Below are 19,253 nucleotides of genomic sequence, written 5' to 3'. Positions count from 1 at the left end.
TAGAGAAAACTACCTAGACTAAGGAGCAACTTTGTGAGGCCAGTTAACAACCAAATTAGATTTTTTAGTTCAAGGATTCCTTTAAAAAGGAATCAAGTTTTCAGGAAGGCCACTGGTTGTTATGCTTTTATTATTCACTAAAAATACATGACTACTAATTACATCTCTATTGTAATCAGAATCACATCTATAACAAGAGCACTGCTCAGTGTAGGAAAGATGTGCGCTCCTTACAGTAATCTTTACCAAGCCAAAGGTTGTAATGTTTTAAAATTCATTTTACGATTTATATGGCTGCACTGTTTTTAAAACCTACAAGATGGAAATGTTATTACATGAGGGAGGGTGATTCTCTTTAGACAGGTCACAAGAATTATCTCAGTATAATTAAATTCAACATGCTTGTGTGAAAAGAAAGAACAGAAATTAATCACAAGTCACTCAATTTTAGAAAAGGGTTACAAAGTTAAGTGATGATAAAAAAACAATTATGGAAATACAAAAAATGCAGCTGTTAGGCAGAAATTAAAAAGTTATTCACAGAAAACTGTCCATAAGTAGTTGTTTTTTAAAATTTCTTGCTCAGAAACACATTCCAGGCTTATAACCCAGGGTCCACTGCAAAAGAAGGCCTTAACTTTTCCTCAGTCTCTTTTTACCACATGTCTGTGAATTTACAGTCATGGTTTTCTCTTCTGTCCCTGGTTGGCTGTCTCAGTTTTCTTTGCCTTGAATATTCTACTTTTTTCTAAGGGAAACAATTTAAAGTCTAATTGTATGAGGGTAGGAGCAATCAGCCTGCTGCAACATTAATAACCCAAATCATTAAAAATGATCAGAGGATAAGGGAAACCCTCAAAAGAATAGCACACCCTGCATTTAGAATATCAGAAGGGGGGGTGAATTGGGAGATTGCGTATACATGTATACATACATATACATAGTGTATACATATATACGCTAATATGTATTAAATAGATAACTAATAAGAACCTGCTGTATAAAAAATAAATAAGGGGCTTCCCTGGTGGCGCAGTGGTTGAGAGTCCGCCTGCCGATGCAGGGGACATGGGTTCGTGCCCCGGTCCAGGAGGATCCCACATGCCGCGGAGCGGCTGGGCCTGTGAGCCATGGCCGCTGAGAGCCTGTGCGTCCGGAGCCTGTGCTCCGCAATGGGAGAGGCCACAACAGTGAGAGGCCCACATACTGCAAAAAAATAAAAAATAATAAAAATAAAAATAAAATTCAAAAATTCCAAAAAAAAGAATATCAGAAGGGAATAAACAGTTTAAAAACTGGATTAGAAGAGAGAAATGCTTTCTATCACAGCATTTGTTTTGTTAAAAGAATGAAAGAGCAAAGTAAAGCATAGGTGAGCAAAAAAGCCCAGGTGGTAGGTGCAAACGACAGGCTGTCTATCTTGATTGATGTAACCAGGGAATTCAGTGACAGGTGAAGGGATTTTATACTTCCATCTCAATAATCTAAATGTGTTTTAAAGGGCAAAAATCTGAAGTCTGGTTATATGAGCATAAAGGAAATTAGAGCCTACTACTAAATTAGAAAAGAGAGCCTATGTCATTAAAAATCCCCATCATTAGTCTATTTAAGGAAAAGTACAAAAACCTAGGGAAAAGTCATAAGGTTATCTAAGGCAGTTAAGTAGACTGGCTTCCCTCCCCCAACCCCCCCCGCCCCGAGCTTCTGGCAGTTAAATGGTACATAAGGGATGTAGAAAAGAAGCAACCAATTGATACCACTTGAAAATAACCAACCAGAATAACTTAAAATTTAGCCTAAAACCTTTATGGACTTGAATTTCATTTCCAAAATTTAGTACTTCTAATGTAATTAGTGGGTCTCCTAAAACTCCCAAGCTAGTACCTTGCATATGCAAAAATATACTGACCTAAATTGCTAATTATCTCTGTGACATCTCACTTTGTGGGAGACTTTTTGCAAAAATGTGACAGTTAAATATAATTTAAAACAAAACAAAAAACCTTTGTTGAGTTTCCATGAGAATCTAGACAATGAAAATGAAAAAATTCCTGAAAGTGGGGAGAGGGTTTTAAAGAAAAGAAGGAATAGAATTATTATTTTTTAAAAGTTCCATTTCTATTTGAAATCCCCCCATGTTTAAAACCTGGCAATAAATTAAAAACTTTGAAAAACACTGGTGCCCCCCAAGGATCTCTGCGAGTTGGATTTTGTTCCTGGGCCTCCCGCCTGCATTTTTTGCTTTTTGGTCTTGTGTGCCCTGCTGGCTAGGCTCAACCACTTCTAGTAATTAAGGCCTGCTGATAGGATGTGGGCAGAAAGCCCCCTTCCTCCTTCCCTAGGGCTTATGTTATTTCCAGATTGTGAGCAAATGCATCCAAATTCTGTGACAGGAGTTTCATTCTAGGTTATTAAGATACCTCCAAGAATTGTAAAGCGTATCTTCTCTGGATAAAGTTTCCAGTTTAAAAAAAAAAACAAAAACACTTCCATTCCAAATCTAAAACCACTGTAAGACAAAAAGCACTAAGTTTAGTAATCGTGTGCAAGGTGGTTTGCCTGTAAAATTATCATATATGGTATATGAGAAGATAGAACAAGGTTGAAGGGAAGAAAATTTACCTTTTTTGAAATCTAAGTTTTCCATTTCCTCTACCTATCCTTAATCACTACTATCTTCTCCCCAGTCAGTGTCAAAGGACTAGCAGAAAGACATTCTTCCATGCTTAGTGCTCTCAGCAAAAGTGTTAATTAAGCTCAGAGCCTTCCTTGGAGCTTCTGGGACTAACTAACCCTGACCAAATAAACTGTCCTGTCAAATTGTGACCACCATTCAAATCAGGTCATATTTTCAGGTCCCAAACTAGTTCTGGAACTTAAGTGTAATTGTTAGTTGATAACAATATACTGTAAGCTTAAGCTTTATTTAGGCTCCAGTGCTGATTTAAAAATCAGTATGTTGAACAACTTCTGGTTCCAGGAGGGTAATATTATCTGTGTGAAATCCACTACGTTCTGTCCTCATCCTTGTTCTTGTTTACTTGGGATCTTCCAGCTATGAAGTGCAAAGGGGAAAGAAAGCTAGCTGGGCAGCTGCTGTGTGTAGATGTACATACATACACATACATACCCTCCCCTCCCCTCTCCCCTCTCCTTCTCCACCCTCTGTCCAGCCCCAGCTGTTAGAACTAGGCAGCAGCTAGTTCAAATGGGAGATAAGCCTGCCTTGGGAAACAGCTAAGGAGAAAGAGTTCGAAAAGAGAAAGAAAAAAAAAAAAATCTAGCTTCCTAGGAACAGGAAATTTATCCCATAATGTAGGAAAAAAGCCATCACCTTTCTGAAGGCAATTCTTTCACTTCTGCAAAACAGGCCTCATGCAAGAAGGTTAAAAAGAAAACCACAGAGCACACCCATCCAGCAGTTAGCCCATACCTGTAGCTTTCCACCTCCCTCTCTGGACTATTGTCTTCACTCTAAAAAACCAAGGAAAGAAAAATAAGTGGCCCATGCCTATACTTCTCATAATTCCAGATATGTAGCTTCTTTCCAAGGAAAAGCCCCTTTGTCACCAAGACTGAAGATAAAAAACAAACTCTCCCTCTCCCATTTTTAAAGTATACAATACCTTAACGATAAATTACATTTCACATCTCAAAGTTAATTTAAGAACACCATCAACTTAAAAATGGAGAACTAAAGTACTAAAAGGCTTAAGAAGAGGCTTACCACAAAATGTCACAACAAACAGCAAAACACTGACTAGGATTTATGAAGTTGAACTGTAGCACAGCTAGGTCACCAAAACAATCATTTTTTAGCATCTGCTTTTGGGTGGGAAGCTACAATAAAGCTAAAGGTATAATCCTTTTAGCAATTAACGATCATATTGTTAATGTGAAGAGGCCATGATATTTCCCCAAACCAACCTTCCTGAATAGGCTGGTGCCAGGCATAAAGCTCTTCAAAGCCAACCCCAAGTTCCTGCCTTGTAAATGCATATTGGTGGCCCCAGGACGGTGGTGAACCACTGAAACCAACAAAAAATCGGAAGATGGGGAAGTTAATTGAAGGTAAAAGCAAACAGAGGAACCATAAAACCAATCTGTTTCATTTTTAAATATTATTGAACAATCTTGCAAGATTGATTCTATAAAAGCTGCCCAAATTCCTACAAACTTCCATCTACAACTCCTGCCACCTGTACTTTCTGCCTGGCCCTGTCTACAGAGAACTGCTGAAAGTCACCAAGTCTACTCTGGAAAGTTTAAGAATTCTCAAAGACAAAGCTAGAACCAGAACTCACTGTGAGACACTGCACTCTACCTACCCTCCGTGAACACAAAGACATTTCTTGACTGACATAAAATGGGTGCTTGAGTACTTAATCTGACTTTTCATATGGACCTAATTGGTCTTCAATTTTGCTAATGAAGTAATGACGCTCCCAACCATTTTAATGCAAAGTCTACACTAACAAAAAAAACTTCTACAAGCACTTTCTTGGACCTGCCTACATCATCAAGTTATTAAGTGGAAAGGAACTTACATTTTCTAAATTCACAACACCTCATTCAATCCTGTATCATTATAACCATTTAAGGTGGGGATTACTCTACGAATTTAGATGCTAAAATAATCTACATGAGGGATTCTAACTCCAGAGCCCATGGTCTATCTCTCCTGAGAAATGTGACCATCTAGGCAGTATAAACTTTTACTGAGACAGTGTGTCTTGAGAGGGCTCTGAAGTAGTTGTTACCTTGGAGGGTAGAGAACAAGTTAAATGTCTACTTGTTAGTTTTATTCTGGAAGATATAAAGGGTAAATAAAAGAACAAGGAGTCATGTCTCCCAATATGTTGCATGGAACAGTTGAGAAACACTGCTAGTGTGTGACTCTGTGAGACCAGACTCATACTGCATGCTAGCTGGGGAATCTCCAGGACACAAAGAGCAAAAGAGAGGCTTGGGGTTGTTAAGAAGGGCCATTATATTAAGTATGAAGGACACACATCGAAGTCCCAGAGAACACAGCAGCCCTATACATAGGGGGCTAAGGAACAACCTTAGTTGCATAGCCAAGAGAAAAAGGAAAGTGAATTATTTATTTAAAAAACAAACACATAAGTAGGATATTAATCACCCTACTAAGTCACCCAATGACTTTTTAAAGAAAACTTAAGCACACAAAAAAAGGACACACCGTCTTCCTCCACACAGGCCCTAGGTCACCTGCAGAGGACAATGGGAAGACTAATACACAACACAGAAGGTATTTTCTTTTTACAAAAGTTTAATTTAATTTAGTTTTTTTTAGCTGCATCGGGTCTTAGTTGCGGCATGTGGGATCTTTCATTGAGGCACGCGGGCTCAGTAGTAGTTGCCCTGCGGCATGTGGGATCTTAGTTCCTCAACCAGAGATCGAACTCGCGTCCCCTGAATTGGAAGGTGGATTCTTTTTCTTTTTTTTAAGTGAATGGTGTTTTGGTTTTTTTGAATTTATTTATTTTATTTTTGGCTGCACTGGGTCTTTCTTGCTGTGCATGGGCTTTTCTCTAGTTGCGGTGAGCAGGGGCTATTCTTCGTTGCAGTGCACAGGCTTCTCATTGCAGTGGCTTCTCTTGTTGCAGAGCACGGGCTCTAGAGCGCAGGCTCAGGAGTTCTGGCGCACAGGCTTAGTTGCTCCACGGCATGTGGGATCTTCCCAGACCAGGGCTCGAACCCGTGTCCCCTGCATTGGCAGGCGGATTCTTAACCACTGCACCACCAGGGAAGCCCCGGAAGGCAGATTTTTAACCACTGGGCCACCAGGGAAGTCCCAAGAAGGTATTTTCTTTTAAAGTTTTGTCATTCCAGTTTTAATTTTCCTAAATTTTGTTGCCTTGTCTGTAAGAAAACAGAAATGCTTTGGGAAGAGAGGAAAGCTAAATGGAAACTAAAAGCTTCAGGTTTGAGTTTTTTACATCTTTCATTTCTGTGGGGAACCAAACTAAATGCATTAAGATCTGTGAGGAAGCCTGAACTCCCTTTGTCCTGTACTTCCCTGGAGCTCCATAGAGTCTATTCCTATTAATCTTATCTTCATGTTCTTAATCACTGTGTGTGGAGGCATAAAGGCGGTTCCAAAGAGGGGTGAAAAGAGTTGGGGGGGAAAGGAGCACCAAAAAGTTAGGAGGGGTGGGGAGCAATGCAACAGACAAGGATGGAGGGAAATGAGCAGGACTGTCTGCTCCTGATATGTTTAGATGTTCCAAACCTGACCTGCCATGATGTATTAAAATTGTACTTGGCAAGTCAATGGTACAGGGGACTCTGAAAGGCAAAGTACCTATGCCACAATAAATAATCTGGAATTAATTTATATTTGGTTTTGGAATATATCCTGGAACTTACATGTTTCAAGGATGTAAGAGTGAATGAACGGTATCATCTCTCAGGGCTGATAGGAAAGGTCTCAGATCTCCTACACACCTCCCTTAGTGTAGGCAAAGTAATGAATCTTTCTTATTTTTCAGAGTTTTCTGTTGGCCTGTATCTTGAGTAAATAACAGAACACAGTCCTTTACAGGAAGATAGATGGTCACTGACTCAGTCACCATCAACAGCTCTTACTTACATAGTATGCACTGAACCAAACTCCAGATACAGAGGCTGGTAACAGGCACAGTAATTCTCAGTGACCTACATAAGGCCTGAACCCATGACCCTAGCCTCATGAGCATGACTCACTAACTTACTAACAATTGTTGGTAAGTGCTCTCAATAATACCTGGATATAAAGCAGGGAGCTAAAGAAGAACTGAACTATCCAGATGAGAGGTTTTTGAAATGTTTTTAAATGCAGTGTTTTTCCCATAAACACAAAGGTGAAGCTGTTCAGGTTGAAGACAGAGGGGGGCAAGGCAGATCCTACCTGTTTGCCTCTCCTGGCCCTCAGGGTAACCATAGGTCTCCTGGGAAATTTGAAAACAGGCCTGGATAATTCAAAATAATAGATAATTCACTGATTTTATATCCAGCTTTGAGATGAATAGTTTTTTGCAGATTTTTCTCTTCGAATCTAACAGGTTATCACAAATCAAGGAATTTAAGATGCCATCAATGGTAAATGCGTGCATCCTCAAATTGATGGTATATGGTATTTAAAATCTGCACACCTTATCACCGGAAAGTAGGGAGAAATGTCCAGTCATTTACAAGTGGCTACAATTATAAAAGCTAACATGTTTTGAGTACTGTACGCCATGCGGTGTTTTCAGTCCTTTATATTTAATGCTCCTACCTATTTTATCTCCATTTACAGATGAGAAAAGACACAATGAAGTAACTCTCAAGATCACATAAATCCAGGCAATGAACGAGTTGGATGGAATGAATATAATGCCAGGCAGTTGGAACCTTGGTTGAAAGCCTGACAGGTACACTGAAGCACACAGTAAACTCCCTTCTCCTAGCCACATCTTTCCCAGAGCATCTCCTTACACTGTAATAAGTTGCTCTACAATGAACAGTCTGGGTCCTGTAGAACATCAGGTTAAAAATTGTCTATAAGGAAGATCATGCACACAAACCACAGAGAAGACTGTTTAAAATGCTAAGCGCCATAAAGTTGAATCTGATCTTTTTTCTTAGGCAAATCTTGTAAGCAGGTAAATGTCCAAAGTCTCAACTGTCCTGAGAGAGATCTGATTAAAGGTAGTGAAAACTTCCTGCTGTTACTCAGTAGATGCGTGACTCTGATCAAGTTCATTAACATCTCTTAAGTGTCAATTTCCTCACCTGTAAAAGGGGACTTAACTATACACATTATCTCAAAAGGAACCAAATGGATGCCCAGAATACACTCAAGCCACTGTACAAATCTCTAACTGGAAGAGGAGACAAATAATAGGAATGAGGTGTCCTTGAGATTAGAAAGCGCGACGTTTGGCTTGGGAGCAGGAACGGCTTAGTCGTACACGGAGAAAGAACGATTTAAAAATGGGTGATGTTGAGAAGGGCAAGAAGATTTTTGTTCAGAAGTGTGCCCAGTGCCATACTGTGGAAAAGGGAGGCAAGCACAAGACTGGGCCAAATCTCCATGGTCTGTTTGGGCGAAAGACAGGTCAGCCTGTCGGATTCACTTACACAGATGCCAACAAGAACAAAGGCATCACCTGGGGAGAGGAGACGCTGATGGAGTATTTGGAGAATCCCAAGAAATACATCCCTGGAACAAAAATGATCTTTGCTGGCATTAAGAAGAAGGGAGAAAGGGCAGACTTGATAGCTTATCTCAAAAAAGCTACTAATGAGTAATAGTTGGCCACTGCCTTATTTATTATGAAACAAATGTCTCATGACTTTTTATGTGTACCATATTTAAATTGATCTCATACACTAGAATTCAGACCATGAATAGCTGATGTAATATTTCTGTCCTGATTTAAATAAGATTGGCTTGTGGCTAAATGAATATGGTCAGCTTTTTGAATTTTGATAGTAATTCTGGTTCAGCAAGTACTACCCCTGTTTTCCCCTTCTAAAGAGATGATTAAACTTGAATAAGGAATGTTATACTTTTCAGGGATATGGTGAATGCCTTCTCAAACGCTATAGGAGATTGGTTTTATATTTAGATTTCTATAACTGGTTATATTAATATATTTAAATATTGAGAAGCTCCCTTCACTGTCTCATAGACCAGCAAGATTCACCTGTGTTACAAGTTGTGTTCATTCACCTGTTAAGGCAAGGGCTGAAGATACACTGACAATGTCCACTTTATCTTTTTGGTCCTAAATATGCCAAATTAATTAAAATTCTCCATCTAAAAAAAAAAAAATAATAATAGGAATGACTTAGGAAAATCGTGCTTTTCAAAAATGTTTGGGGCTTCCCTGGTGGCGCAGTGGTTGAGAGTCCGCCTGCCGATGCAGGGGACGCGGGTTCGTGCCCCGATTCGGGAGGATGCCACGTGCCCCGGAGCGGCTGGGCCCATGAGCCATGGCCGCTGGGCCTGCACATCCGGAGCCTGTGCTCCGCGGTGGGGGAGGCCACAGCAGTGAGAGGCCCGCGTACAAAAAAAAAAAAAAAAAAGTTTGTTACCTTTTAGACTGTTTGCAACGCCCTCACTTCTTTCTTTTTCCTCCTGTTATACGGCTGGCTCGATAAGAAGGTTGGGCTTACTGCTTTGGAAAACTGCAAGTCCTCCCACCCCCGTACCCTAGAAAGCCAAATAACCAGATAAAAGGATCAACTTTGGAAGCTATCCTAGCTAGCCAAGCTCTTCATGATGCAGAACTCCACCAGGGATTAGTGCTAAATCCAGCTGAGTTTGTCTGGATTAGCCACTCTACCTGTTTTCCCTAGGAACCTGCAGCCAGGAAATGGCAGCTGCCACCAGATTCCACAACTAATAGTGAGTAGAATCTACTCAAAGACTAGAGCATCAAATGAAATAAAATGTGTAAAAGTATTCAGCAACAAATAGGTGGACTCAAGACTGAAACACTAACCACTAACTGTCCTGCTCATCTGTAAAATGGGGGTGATTAGGCGGATTAAACAGATACACTGAAACACACAGTAAATGCCGTTCTTCTATTCTTATCATTCCCAGAGCATCTCCTTCCACAGTAGTAAACTGTTCCATGTTAAACAGCCTGAGTCCTGTACATCAGGCTTAGCTCTGATTTGTCTTGGTCAGCAGGGATAAAACGTGACACTTCCTCTGTGGGGTATATAAAAACCGTTCCCCACCCCCCATCTTCCAACACTTGCTCTGTGGCTACTATTTCCATGATTCACTCTTAAGTTTGGGGCTTCTGATTCTTTACTGACTGAGTCATATACGTGTGTTCTCTCCCTGACCCTAGGAGAGAAGATTATAAACAGATCTCAACCTCATCTCCTTCGCCACTGGCTAGTATGCTCATCCTCTCTTTAGAGACAACAATTTTTCCCCAGCTTTAAAAAAAAAAAAAATTGTGGTTAAAAATACACAGGAACTTCCCTGGCGGCCCAGTGGGTAAGACTCCACACTTCCAATGTAGGGGGCACGGGTTCGATCCCTGATCAGGAAACTAAGATCCCACAAGCTGCACACAGTGCAGCCAAAAAAAGAGAGGAAAGTTTACTATCTAACCATTTTTGAGTGTACAGTTCAGTAGTGTTAACACTGTTATGCAAAATGACAACACTTTCTTCATGTGACAATTATAAACATTTTCTTGTGAGCAGCCCATATTTAAGAATCAAGAGTCAGGGGGCTTCCCTGGTGGCGCAGTGGTTAAGAAGCCGCCTACCAATGCAAGGGACAGGGGTTCGAGCCCTGGTCTGGGAAGATCCCACACGCCATGGAAAAACTAAGCCCATGTGCTCCAGAGCCACAGTTGTGGCTACTGAGCCCGCGTGCCGCAACTACTGAAGCCCGCATGCCTACTAGAGAAAGCCCGCGTGCAGCCACAAAGACCCAGTGCAGTCAAAAATAAATTAAATAAATAAATCTATTAAAAAAAAATCAAGAGTCAGAACTGGCATAAAGCCCGACTTTACCAATATCATCCTTATCTGTATATCACAAACAATAAATATAACACCTATCTGACAAAGCCAACATAATTTTTTTTTTTTTTAATTTTTGGCTGAGTTGGGTCTTCGTTGCTGGGCGTGGGCTTTCTCTAGTTGCCGCGAGTGGAGAGCTACTCTTCATTGCAGTGTGCAGGCTTCTCATTGCGGTGGCTTCTCTTGTTGTGGAGCCTGGGCTCTAGGCACGCGGGCTTGAGTAGTTGCAGCTCGCGGGCTCTAGAGAGCAGGCTCAGTACTTGTGGCGCACAGGCTTAGTTACTCCGTGGCACGTGGGATCTTCCCGGACCAGGGATCTAACCCGTGTCCCCTGCATTGGCAGGCGGATTCTTAACCACTGCACCACCAGGGAAGCCCCAACATAATTATTAAATCCTCTGAAACTGCTACAAAAAGTGGTTCACAAAGTTGAATTGTGGTGGGCCTCCCTGGTGGCGCAGTGGTTGAGAGTCCGCCTGCCGATGCAGGGGATACGGGTTCGTGCCCCGGTCTGGGAGGATCCCATATGCCGCGGAGCGGCTGGGCCCGTGAGCCATGGCCGCTGGGCCTGCGCATCCGGAGCCTGTGCTCCGCAACGGGGGAGGCCACAACAGTGAGAGGCCCGCATACCGCAAAAAGAAAAAAAAAAAAAAAGTTGAATTGTGGTGAGTTGGACTTTGTTCTTCTTCCTTTCCCTGATCTGCCATCTCCTGTTTAGTTATATGATCTTTCCATATGACTACGTACACAGCTAAACAAGAGTTCATCTCACCTAAGAGGCATTCCATTTTGGAGGTGCTCAGGTGAGGCAGACAGGGAATGCAAAATACATTTTAAAAAATCTCTTTTCCTACTTCCTCCCAAAATGCCTATACTCTCCAAGTAATTCTCAAATCCCCATTAAGTATTCCCTCTCTCCTCCCCATACAGCTCTCTATTGTGGGGGGAGGGGAGTAGGAATCTCGTTCTGTCTTTAGCTCCTCCTGTTTCCTTGGCAGCACTGTCAGCCCTGGGCGACAAAATTGCTGGATGTAGCAGCAGCAATTTACATATGGTAGCTAAGCTAATGTGCAGCTTTCTCTGGGAAGAACTGCTAACTGTCCTATGTATCTTTCTAGTTTGAACCCAATGTTCCAGGCATATCAGTGTTAAATATTTGCCTAGCAGCTTCTACCTCCCAAAGACACAGGGAACCATGCACAGAAGTCAGAGGCAGCAAAGGTTCCCCACTGTGTGGCAGAAGTGGGGGCTCTAAAGATACAGAGGGCTACAAGGATTGAGACACTGACAAAGCACCTAATCCACACCCAAGGGCTCAGTCATTCCAATTTCCCATAATATTCATGTATCATTTGCTAAAATTTGGCATGTTCAAAGACCACCAGTTCCGCCTTAGTTTCACTGCCCGGCCATAAGGCCAAATCTGTCTCATCTAGTGAGTCACTACTGCTCCTCTCTCCAAATGCATTTTGATTTCAGCCCACTTGTGCAGCTCATCAGGGCTGCACCATATGTTAGTACCATGTAGGCAGAATGTGACTAATTTTTTTTTCTAAAACACTGTCAGAGTTACTTTTAAAATTACCTTATAATCTTGATGTCTCTGAAGAGTCATTTCTATAATACATAACCTTCTGGAAATGACTTTATTCTCCTGAGTGCTCAAAGGAGATTCTTCAGCATTTTCATTCCCATTTTCCAGATGAGGGAACTAAAGTGAAGATACCGGACTAAGTGACCCAGGTTCCACAAGCAGCCAGTAAGATTTTTACTTTCTGGAGTCACAGCACTCTATTTGGTAAAATAAACCAGTCTGTAATATGCTTTTTTGGAGGGGAACTCAAAATATTAGTTTGCTTTTATTTTTCTGAGGTGATTATTAAACTTTAGGCATAACAAGTACTTGGAATTTATAGGCTGATTTTGATGACTGGTCTCATGATATCCATCTGAGTAGTTTTAAGGGCAAAGGACTGAATGAGACATGGACCACAAATGTTTTTCTAAGGCAGAGATCATAAATGGGTGGAACTAACATTTTGAGAGTAAAAGAAATATATCTGGCTTGCAGATTCAGCTACCATCACCACGTCCCCTAAAAAATTTTTTAAAAGGAGGGGCTACTCTTCCCTACTCTAGGCAACATGCCTCTTCTCCAGCAATAATGGTTGCTGGTTTTGATAGTTCAACTTATCTCAGGACAGTCTCTGTAGGTCTTTCCTTTCAGGTCATATATTCATTCCAGTAACTGTTTGGGGTAATAGTTTTTTTGTTTGTTTTTTTTTTTTTTGCGGTACGCGGGCCTCTCACTGTTGTGGCCTCTCCCGTTGCGGAGCACAGGCTCCGGACGCGCAGGCTCAGTGGCCATGGCTCACGGGCCCAGCCACTCCACGGCATATGGGATCTTCCCGGACCAGGGCACGAACCCGGGCACGAACCCGTGTCCCTTGCATCGGCAGGTGGACTCTCAACCACTGCGCCACCAGGGAAGCCCTGGGGTAGTAGTTTGACTGCCACGCATTAAGATCTTTCTATTCTGATAAACAACAAGGCACTACCGTATAGTACAGGGAACTATAATCAATATCCTGTGATAAACCATAATGGAAAAGAAGATGAAAAAGAATTTATATATGTATAAATGAATCACTTTGCTGTACAGCAGAAATTAACACAATGTTGTAAATCAACTATACTTTAATAAAATTAAAAAAATCTTTCTAGTCTTCAATTGATAATAGCACTTGCAAAATATAAAAAATGATCTTAAATATCTTATCAGTATTGAAACCTGCACATGCCCTTTGAATCCAGCAATTCAGCAACTCCAGTTCTAGAAATACAGCCTTCAAATAAGTTTGCACCTGATGTACACAAAGGGGCATACATAAGAACATTGTTTATAATAGCAAAAACTGGAAACATATGCATATCAGTTGGGTGCTGGTTAAATAAACTATAGTACAGAGACATAATAGAACACTCTGTAGCTATTAAAGAGAAAAAGGCAGTTCCAATGTACCACTAAGGACTGATCAGGAGGATATATTTATATAAGAAAGGATTGGGAATTCCCTGGCGGTCCAGTGGTTAGGACTTAGCACTTTCACTGCCAGGGCCTGGGTTTGATGCTTGCTCAGGGAACTAAGATCCCTCAAGCATCGTGGCGCAGCCAAAAAAAAAAGAAAGGGTTTACACATGGCTTGTACACAAATAGAATATCTCTGGAAGGATAAAGAAAAAATTGCTAACAAGGTTGCAGAAGTGGAATACTGACTGAATTGTCTACATATGGATATGTTAACTATTCTACAGAAATTTTTTTTTAAAGAAAACTCTTGAAATTATGAGGGACAAAGAAAAATCCCAATTCAAGCTCTGTTACAAAACAAGCACGTTGTTTTTGTATTTTTTTTCCTGCTTTGCCAGAAACTTGTGTGTGGAAACAGGCAATGTCCAGGTTAACCAGCAGTATACCTACCACATGTGAGCTGAGTAAATATATTATACCATTTGAAATCATCCCAGCAACTCAACTGATGGCAAACGTTACAGCTGGACTATTGACACAGTTTGGAGGTATTTTCAATCACTCAGCTGTATATCTATGTGTACATTTCTTCAATCAACCTTTCCTGCCAGGCAGAGTGCAACATTAGCTGGATTCCAGTAAGGAAGGCAAAGGACAGGGTGAGATAATGTGTCAAAACAAGTTCTATAAATACAGCTTTTGGCCTAGTACCTCAAAAAGGAATCAAAACAGCTTCAAGCTTAAATAGAAAAATCCTACAGTCCTGCAATATCTTACTTGAAGGCTCTAGAGAACAGAAGAGGCCAAGGATCTGGAATCTTGTTTCTCACACCGTATCTTGTGTCCCCCTCCTTAATCTCAGAAGGAGGTTAAGATTGAATTGCAGGTTATCATTCCAGGTCAGCATCTCCCCACCTCTTCCCTTATCTTACCCCCAACACTACCAAATACATCAATATCCTCTCACTGAGCTCACTCCAACTCTTAGGCTAACATGCCCAATATACACAACATACAACAGTTCTTCCACAGTACCTAACATCTAACTTCTATCATCTCCAAAATCTTTGACCAAGCAGCCAGGAACCCTGCCTGTACCATCTGCCCCAACCTCACCCTAAACACATGGGCACTCAGCAGGATGCTTCCATATGGTCTTGTCTCAGGAGATTTGTCCTATTCTGTTGAAAAGCAGGAAACTCTACTCAATCTCTTTCTGTTCTTAAGGTCATAATTCTACAAAACCAGAAACCACTTCTTTCTGTAGAGACGCTTCCTGAGATAGTTAGGTTTTATGCCAGAAAATACAAAAATTACACCTTTGCTTCAGCCAATCAGGGCGCATGTTCAGCATGACTTGATTCATCCCAAAGGATGTGCAGTCCTAGGGCAAATTCTAAATATCTCTTTAATATTGTCACTTTAAAAAAAAGTGACTTCAATTATCATGCTTTCATCACTCTCAAATTGTGCTTCTAAAAGTGCTTCTCACATTTAAATACCCATTTATATGATCTCTGTCACCTCCTTCAAATCACTCCTAAAAAAAAATCCCACTGTTCCACAAAATTAAACTTGTCAGTGCTTTGATTTCATTTTTACAAAAACAAGCTCTCTGTAAAATGGGAGATCTACCCATCAAAAAACACACATAGAGAACATCCAACTCTATACCTAGAAGCAGAGGGTACAAAAAAGGCCCAATTCCCATCCCTGTTCAGAAGACAAGATTTACACAAACAAAAAACATAGGACAGCATATACACAAGGGAAAGCACTTATAGTTAGAGAAAATCTGTCATCAATTTGAGAGAGACAAACACCTTAGAAGAACTGATTCTTCCCTGTCTAAATCAAACTTTTGTGCTATTTAATCACATTGTCTAAGATGGAATAACATTTTTGCTACCCTCCACTGAAATTACTCAGCCTACCAATAATTGTCCCATCATCACTTCTTTTAAACACATCTCCCTATTATCCTGTTACACTCACACAGATTACAGCTAGTGGATTAGGTAAAATCTGCCAGTCTTCCCTTCCCATGCTCCCCTATGAAGGCCTCTCCTGAAGATGTGTAGCACAGGGACCAAGAGTTAAAGAAACTAAAATTAACTCTGCTTTCAATATCTTCAGTAAACAGTCTGGCACTAGCAGAGATAAATTAGTAATTTTGGGAATGCTTCACAGACTATTTGCCTTCCAGCTTTTTATCATCAAAAAATGAATTAGTTGACAGAGACCTGCAAAACCAAAGTCATATACTGTAGTCATTTTCAGAAGGAAATTCTAAAATGAAACTGGATTAAACTGATTCATGATTCAAAAATCCCCAAATAAAATTCAGAATGTATTAATAAAATTAATAGTCAAATATTGACTATAAGCCTATAATACACCCTACACTCAGATTCTGGAGTCACACGACTTTTTTTTTTTTTTTTTTTTTTTGGCTGCACTGGGTCTTCGTTGTTGCACACAGGCTTTCTCTAGTTGTGGCGAGCGGGGGTTACTCTTTGTTGCGGTGCGCAGGCTTCTCATTGTGGTGGCTTGTCTTGTTGCGGAGCACGGGTTCTAGGCGCGCGGGCTTCAGCAGTTGTAGCACGCGGGCTCGGTAGTTGTGGCTTGTGGGCTCTAGAGTGCAGGCTCAGTAGTTGTGGTACATGAGCTTAGTTGCTGCGTGGCATGTGGGCTCTTCCCGGACCAGGATTCGAACCCGTGACCCCTACAATGGCAGGTGGATTCTTTTTTTTTTTTTTTTTGCGGTATGCGGGCTTCTCACTGTTGTGGCCTCTCCCGTTGCGGAGCACAGGCTCCGGACGCGCAGGCTCAGCGGCCATGGCTCACGGGCGCAGCCGCTCCGCGGCATGTGGGATCCTCCCAGACTGGGGCACAAACCCGTGTCCCCTGCATCGGCAGGCGGACTCTCAACCACTTGCGCCACCAGGGAAGCCCGCAGGTGGATTCTTAACCACTGCGCCACCAGGGAAGCTCCCACACCACTGCTTTTGAATCCCAGTTTTGAGCTTACTAGCCAGGTTTAGCTTTGGGTAAATTGTTTAACTTCTTTATACCTGTTTTCTCATCTGCCAAATGGTTATGGTAACTGTATCTATTTTAGAAGATGTTTGTTAGAATTTTAAAACTCATGTATGTAAAAGCATTTAGAACAGTGCCTGGCACACAGAAACCACTCAATAAACTTTTGCTGTCATTATTATTCCAGGCACTAAGGTTGGTGCCTATGGTGGGAGAGGATTGTTTCTCTTCAAAAAGGAGTACCTAAGACTTTAATTTAATTTTCTTCTATTCTTCTTCAAATTCTTTTTCCATTAAGGTTATTACAGAATATTCAGCAGAGTTTCCTGTGCTATACAGTAGGTCCTTGCTGGTTATCTACTTTAAATACAGCAGTGTGTAGATGTCAATCCCAACAAAATGGAGTACCTAAGATTATACAGAAATATTTCCTATTAGAAGGAGAGGGAGGGGTGTAGATAAGAAGACAATGACTGGCTGATAAATCTTCAACTGGGCCTGTTCTCGTCCAGTGTAAGTGTAACCTTCATTACGAAATACTGAACCACTTGTTCTAAGAGCACTTATTTATTTATAAACATTTATTTATTACCCTCCTGCGTCATATCAAAAAAGGATTTATGGAAGCTTTCAAAAAGCACACAATGAAAAAAATAACAACTAATGAGACCAGGAAAATTATAAATTTTTTTAAAGATCAAGAACAAACGGAAAGCTGAAATAGAGATGTGCTAAACCACAGTGTCCTTTATTGAGGTTGAGCAGTAAAATCAGAGCTGCCACTGATTTTAATCTCCAATGATAGCCCCTAAAGAGGGTGTATAGTGATTCATGGTATAAATGAGAAAACATTAGTAGAATGGCAAAATGAGACAGGCACTAAGAGTTGCCAAGGGGAAGCTGAAGCCCACTTAATGCCACACTCAACAGTATTTTATAAAGTCATCAAGTATGTAGGACCCATGAGAGACTCAGCACCAGGTCCTAGGCCCTACACAAACACATACACCTGAAGCCAACAATGGACAAGTCACAGAACAACAGACTCCTAAGTGATTCAAAGGGAGAATACATCAGTAAATGGTCACATGGAACCCTGCAACCATACCACACAGCCACAGAAGCTGTCTCAGTGAATGTATTTCTCCAGCATTTTAAGTCCTTTACTCTCCTCATGGGCCACAGTTACAAATATGTGCAGAGAACTGTCTCATCCCTACTCAGCTGACAAGTTCTATTCCCAACTCGGCATGCTTATGACTCATGGGGGGGATGGGGGAGGGGAGTAAAAGGAAAGGGTAAAACAAAGAAACCAACTTGAATTTAGACTTAAGTTGATCAAGATCGAGCAATTCATTTCTGTCTAATCAGAATATCTCATAACAAAGCCCGAGAGTACTCCTTAAAAATGTAACAAATCCAATACTCTTTGGAAATAAACTGAAATCTGTCTGCATGTCATGTCCCCTACTATTCCTTAAATAGACATGACACCAAAAAACATTACAAGCCCTCTGGTAAGGCCAAACTTTACAAAGCACTCTGAATCTGTGCAAACAGCATAGGCCACTGCAAAGCCCAAAGCAACGGGGCATTTCCCACAGTTCCTTTCCCAGCAAAAGGCCAAGGGAAGAGGCTTAGCCCCTACTGTACCCTCTTCCAAAAAGATGTGTATGAGGTCATTTCTTAAGGGGGTAAACGTGTCTCAGCCTTTTCTACTCAAATCTTACATCAGGAAATTTGTGTGCCAGGAAAGGAATTCATTTCCACCCCTAAGAACTGGGCTTTGTGACAAGTGAAAAACAAAAGGGAAAAAACACTACTACTTCAATGAGAAAAGTTTCTAAGAGAACCCAGAGACCATTTCTGACACTATGTTTACCAGTTTGGCATCCTCTCCCTAAAATATATTTTGTTAAATAATACAAATCTGGTCTCCTCACCCCATCCCCAAGATTCTGAAACATTCTTTACCATTTATAATTGACAAAACAAAACAAAAAAGACAAACGGGTCACCTCTTCAACTTGAAAACCTCAGTCCTCCACAGCAATGTACACAGACAGACAGATGGACGCACGTAAGAACACAAATTGCAAGCCCTGGCTGAGGCCTGAGCAGGCCAGAGCCAGGATGGGCGCACAGGGCAGCCACGCGGCCGAGCTAGTGGGCTGCTCCTGCTGTTGCTGTACAAATATAGAAAGCTGAAAAGTGGAACAGCAGCTTCAGCAAAATAGGTCCTCCTCCCTGCTCAGAGAGGGAGGAGCAGGGACCTGAACAGCTTTATCCATACATGGTTGCTGAAAGGGGGCCATTAGTGAAAGCCCAATTATCTCACACACATGCACTGTGTTCACATGCTCCAGACAAAAAACAGAAACACACAGGCTGGTACTTGAAGAAAGGTTTGAGATTCTATTTTGGCCAAGGAACTTCCCGATAATTTCAGTCACTTACACCAAGAATCCCTCTGCCACAGCAAACAGGAAAGACACTGTGAGAACTTCAGCAGGCTGCACTCTTACCAGGCCAGCAGCAGCCATGAGGCTTAATTTATCATTTAAATCCTGGAACTTAACATGCAAAAAAGGTTATTCCGCATGTGTGTGAAGGGTCCTAGACTTCACAGGCCCTTTGC

At 41.3% G+C, this 19,253-nt stretch overlaps 2 protein-coding genes across 22 annotated transcripts in view; one reads left to right on the top strand and one right to left on the bottom strand.

Annotated features, from left to right (window-relative positions):
- Window positions 1-19,253, bottom strand: part of CELF1 (CUGBP Elav-like family member 1) — a 74,725-nt gene that overhangs the window by 32,182 nt on the left and 23,290 nt on the right. For 16 of the 21 annotated variants that reach the window (XM_082629626.1, XM_082629628.1, XM_082629634.1 and 13 more), the window contains exon 2: window positions 3,434-3,474. The exons of 2 other annotated variants lie outside the window; for them this stretch is intronic. The gene's annotated coding sequence lies outside the window, so the exon portion shown is untranslated. Of the gene's footprint in view, window positions 1-3,433; window positions 3,475-18,633; window positions 18,818-19,253 lie in introns of those variants that run through there. 3 more of the 21 variants (XM_082629627.1, XM_082629624.1, XM_082629630.1) reach the window with 3 other exon arrangements.
- LOC309807574 (cytochrome c-like) lies at window positions 7,905-8,455 on the top strand. The gene has a single exon (XM_082627394.1). It carries the CDS (start codon window positions 7,981-7,983, stop codon window positions 8,296-8,298), a length of 318 nt encoding a protein of 105 aa, XP_082483520.1. The 5' UTR covers window positions 7,905-7,980; the 3' UTR covers window positions 8,299-8,455.

This window comes from Mesoplodon mirus, assembly GCF_964341445.2.
Source record: "Mesoplodon mirus genome assembly, chromosome: 7".
NCBI classification, from domain to species: Eukaryota; Metazoa; Chordata; class Mammalia; order Artiodactyla; family Ziphiidae; genus Mesoplodon; species Mesoplodon mirus.
Note: the sequence above shows the minus strand (reverse complement) of the source record. Positions and strands in the feature narration are given on the sequence as shown.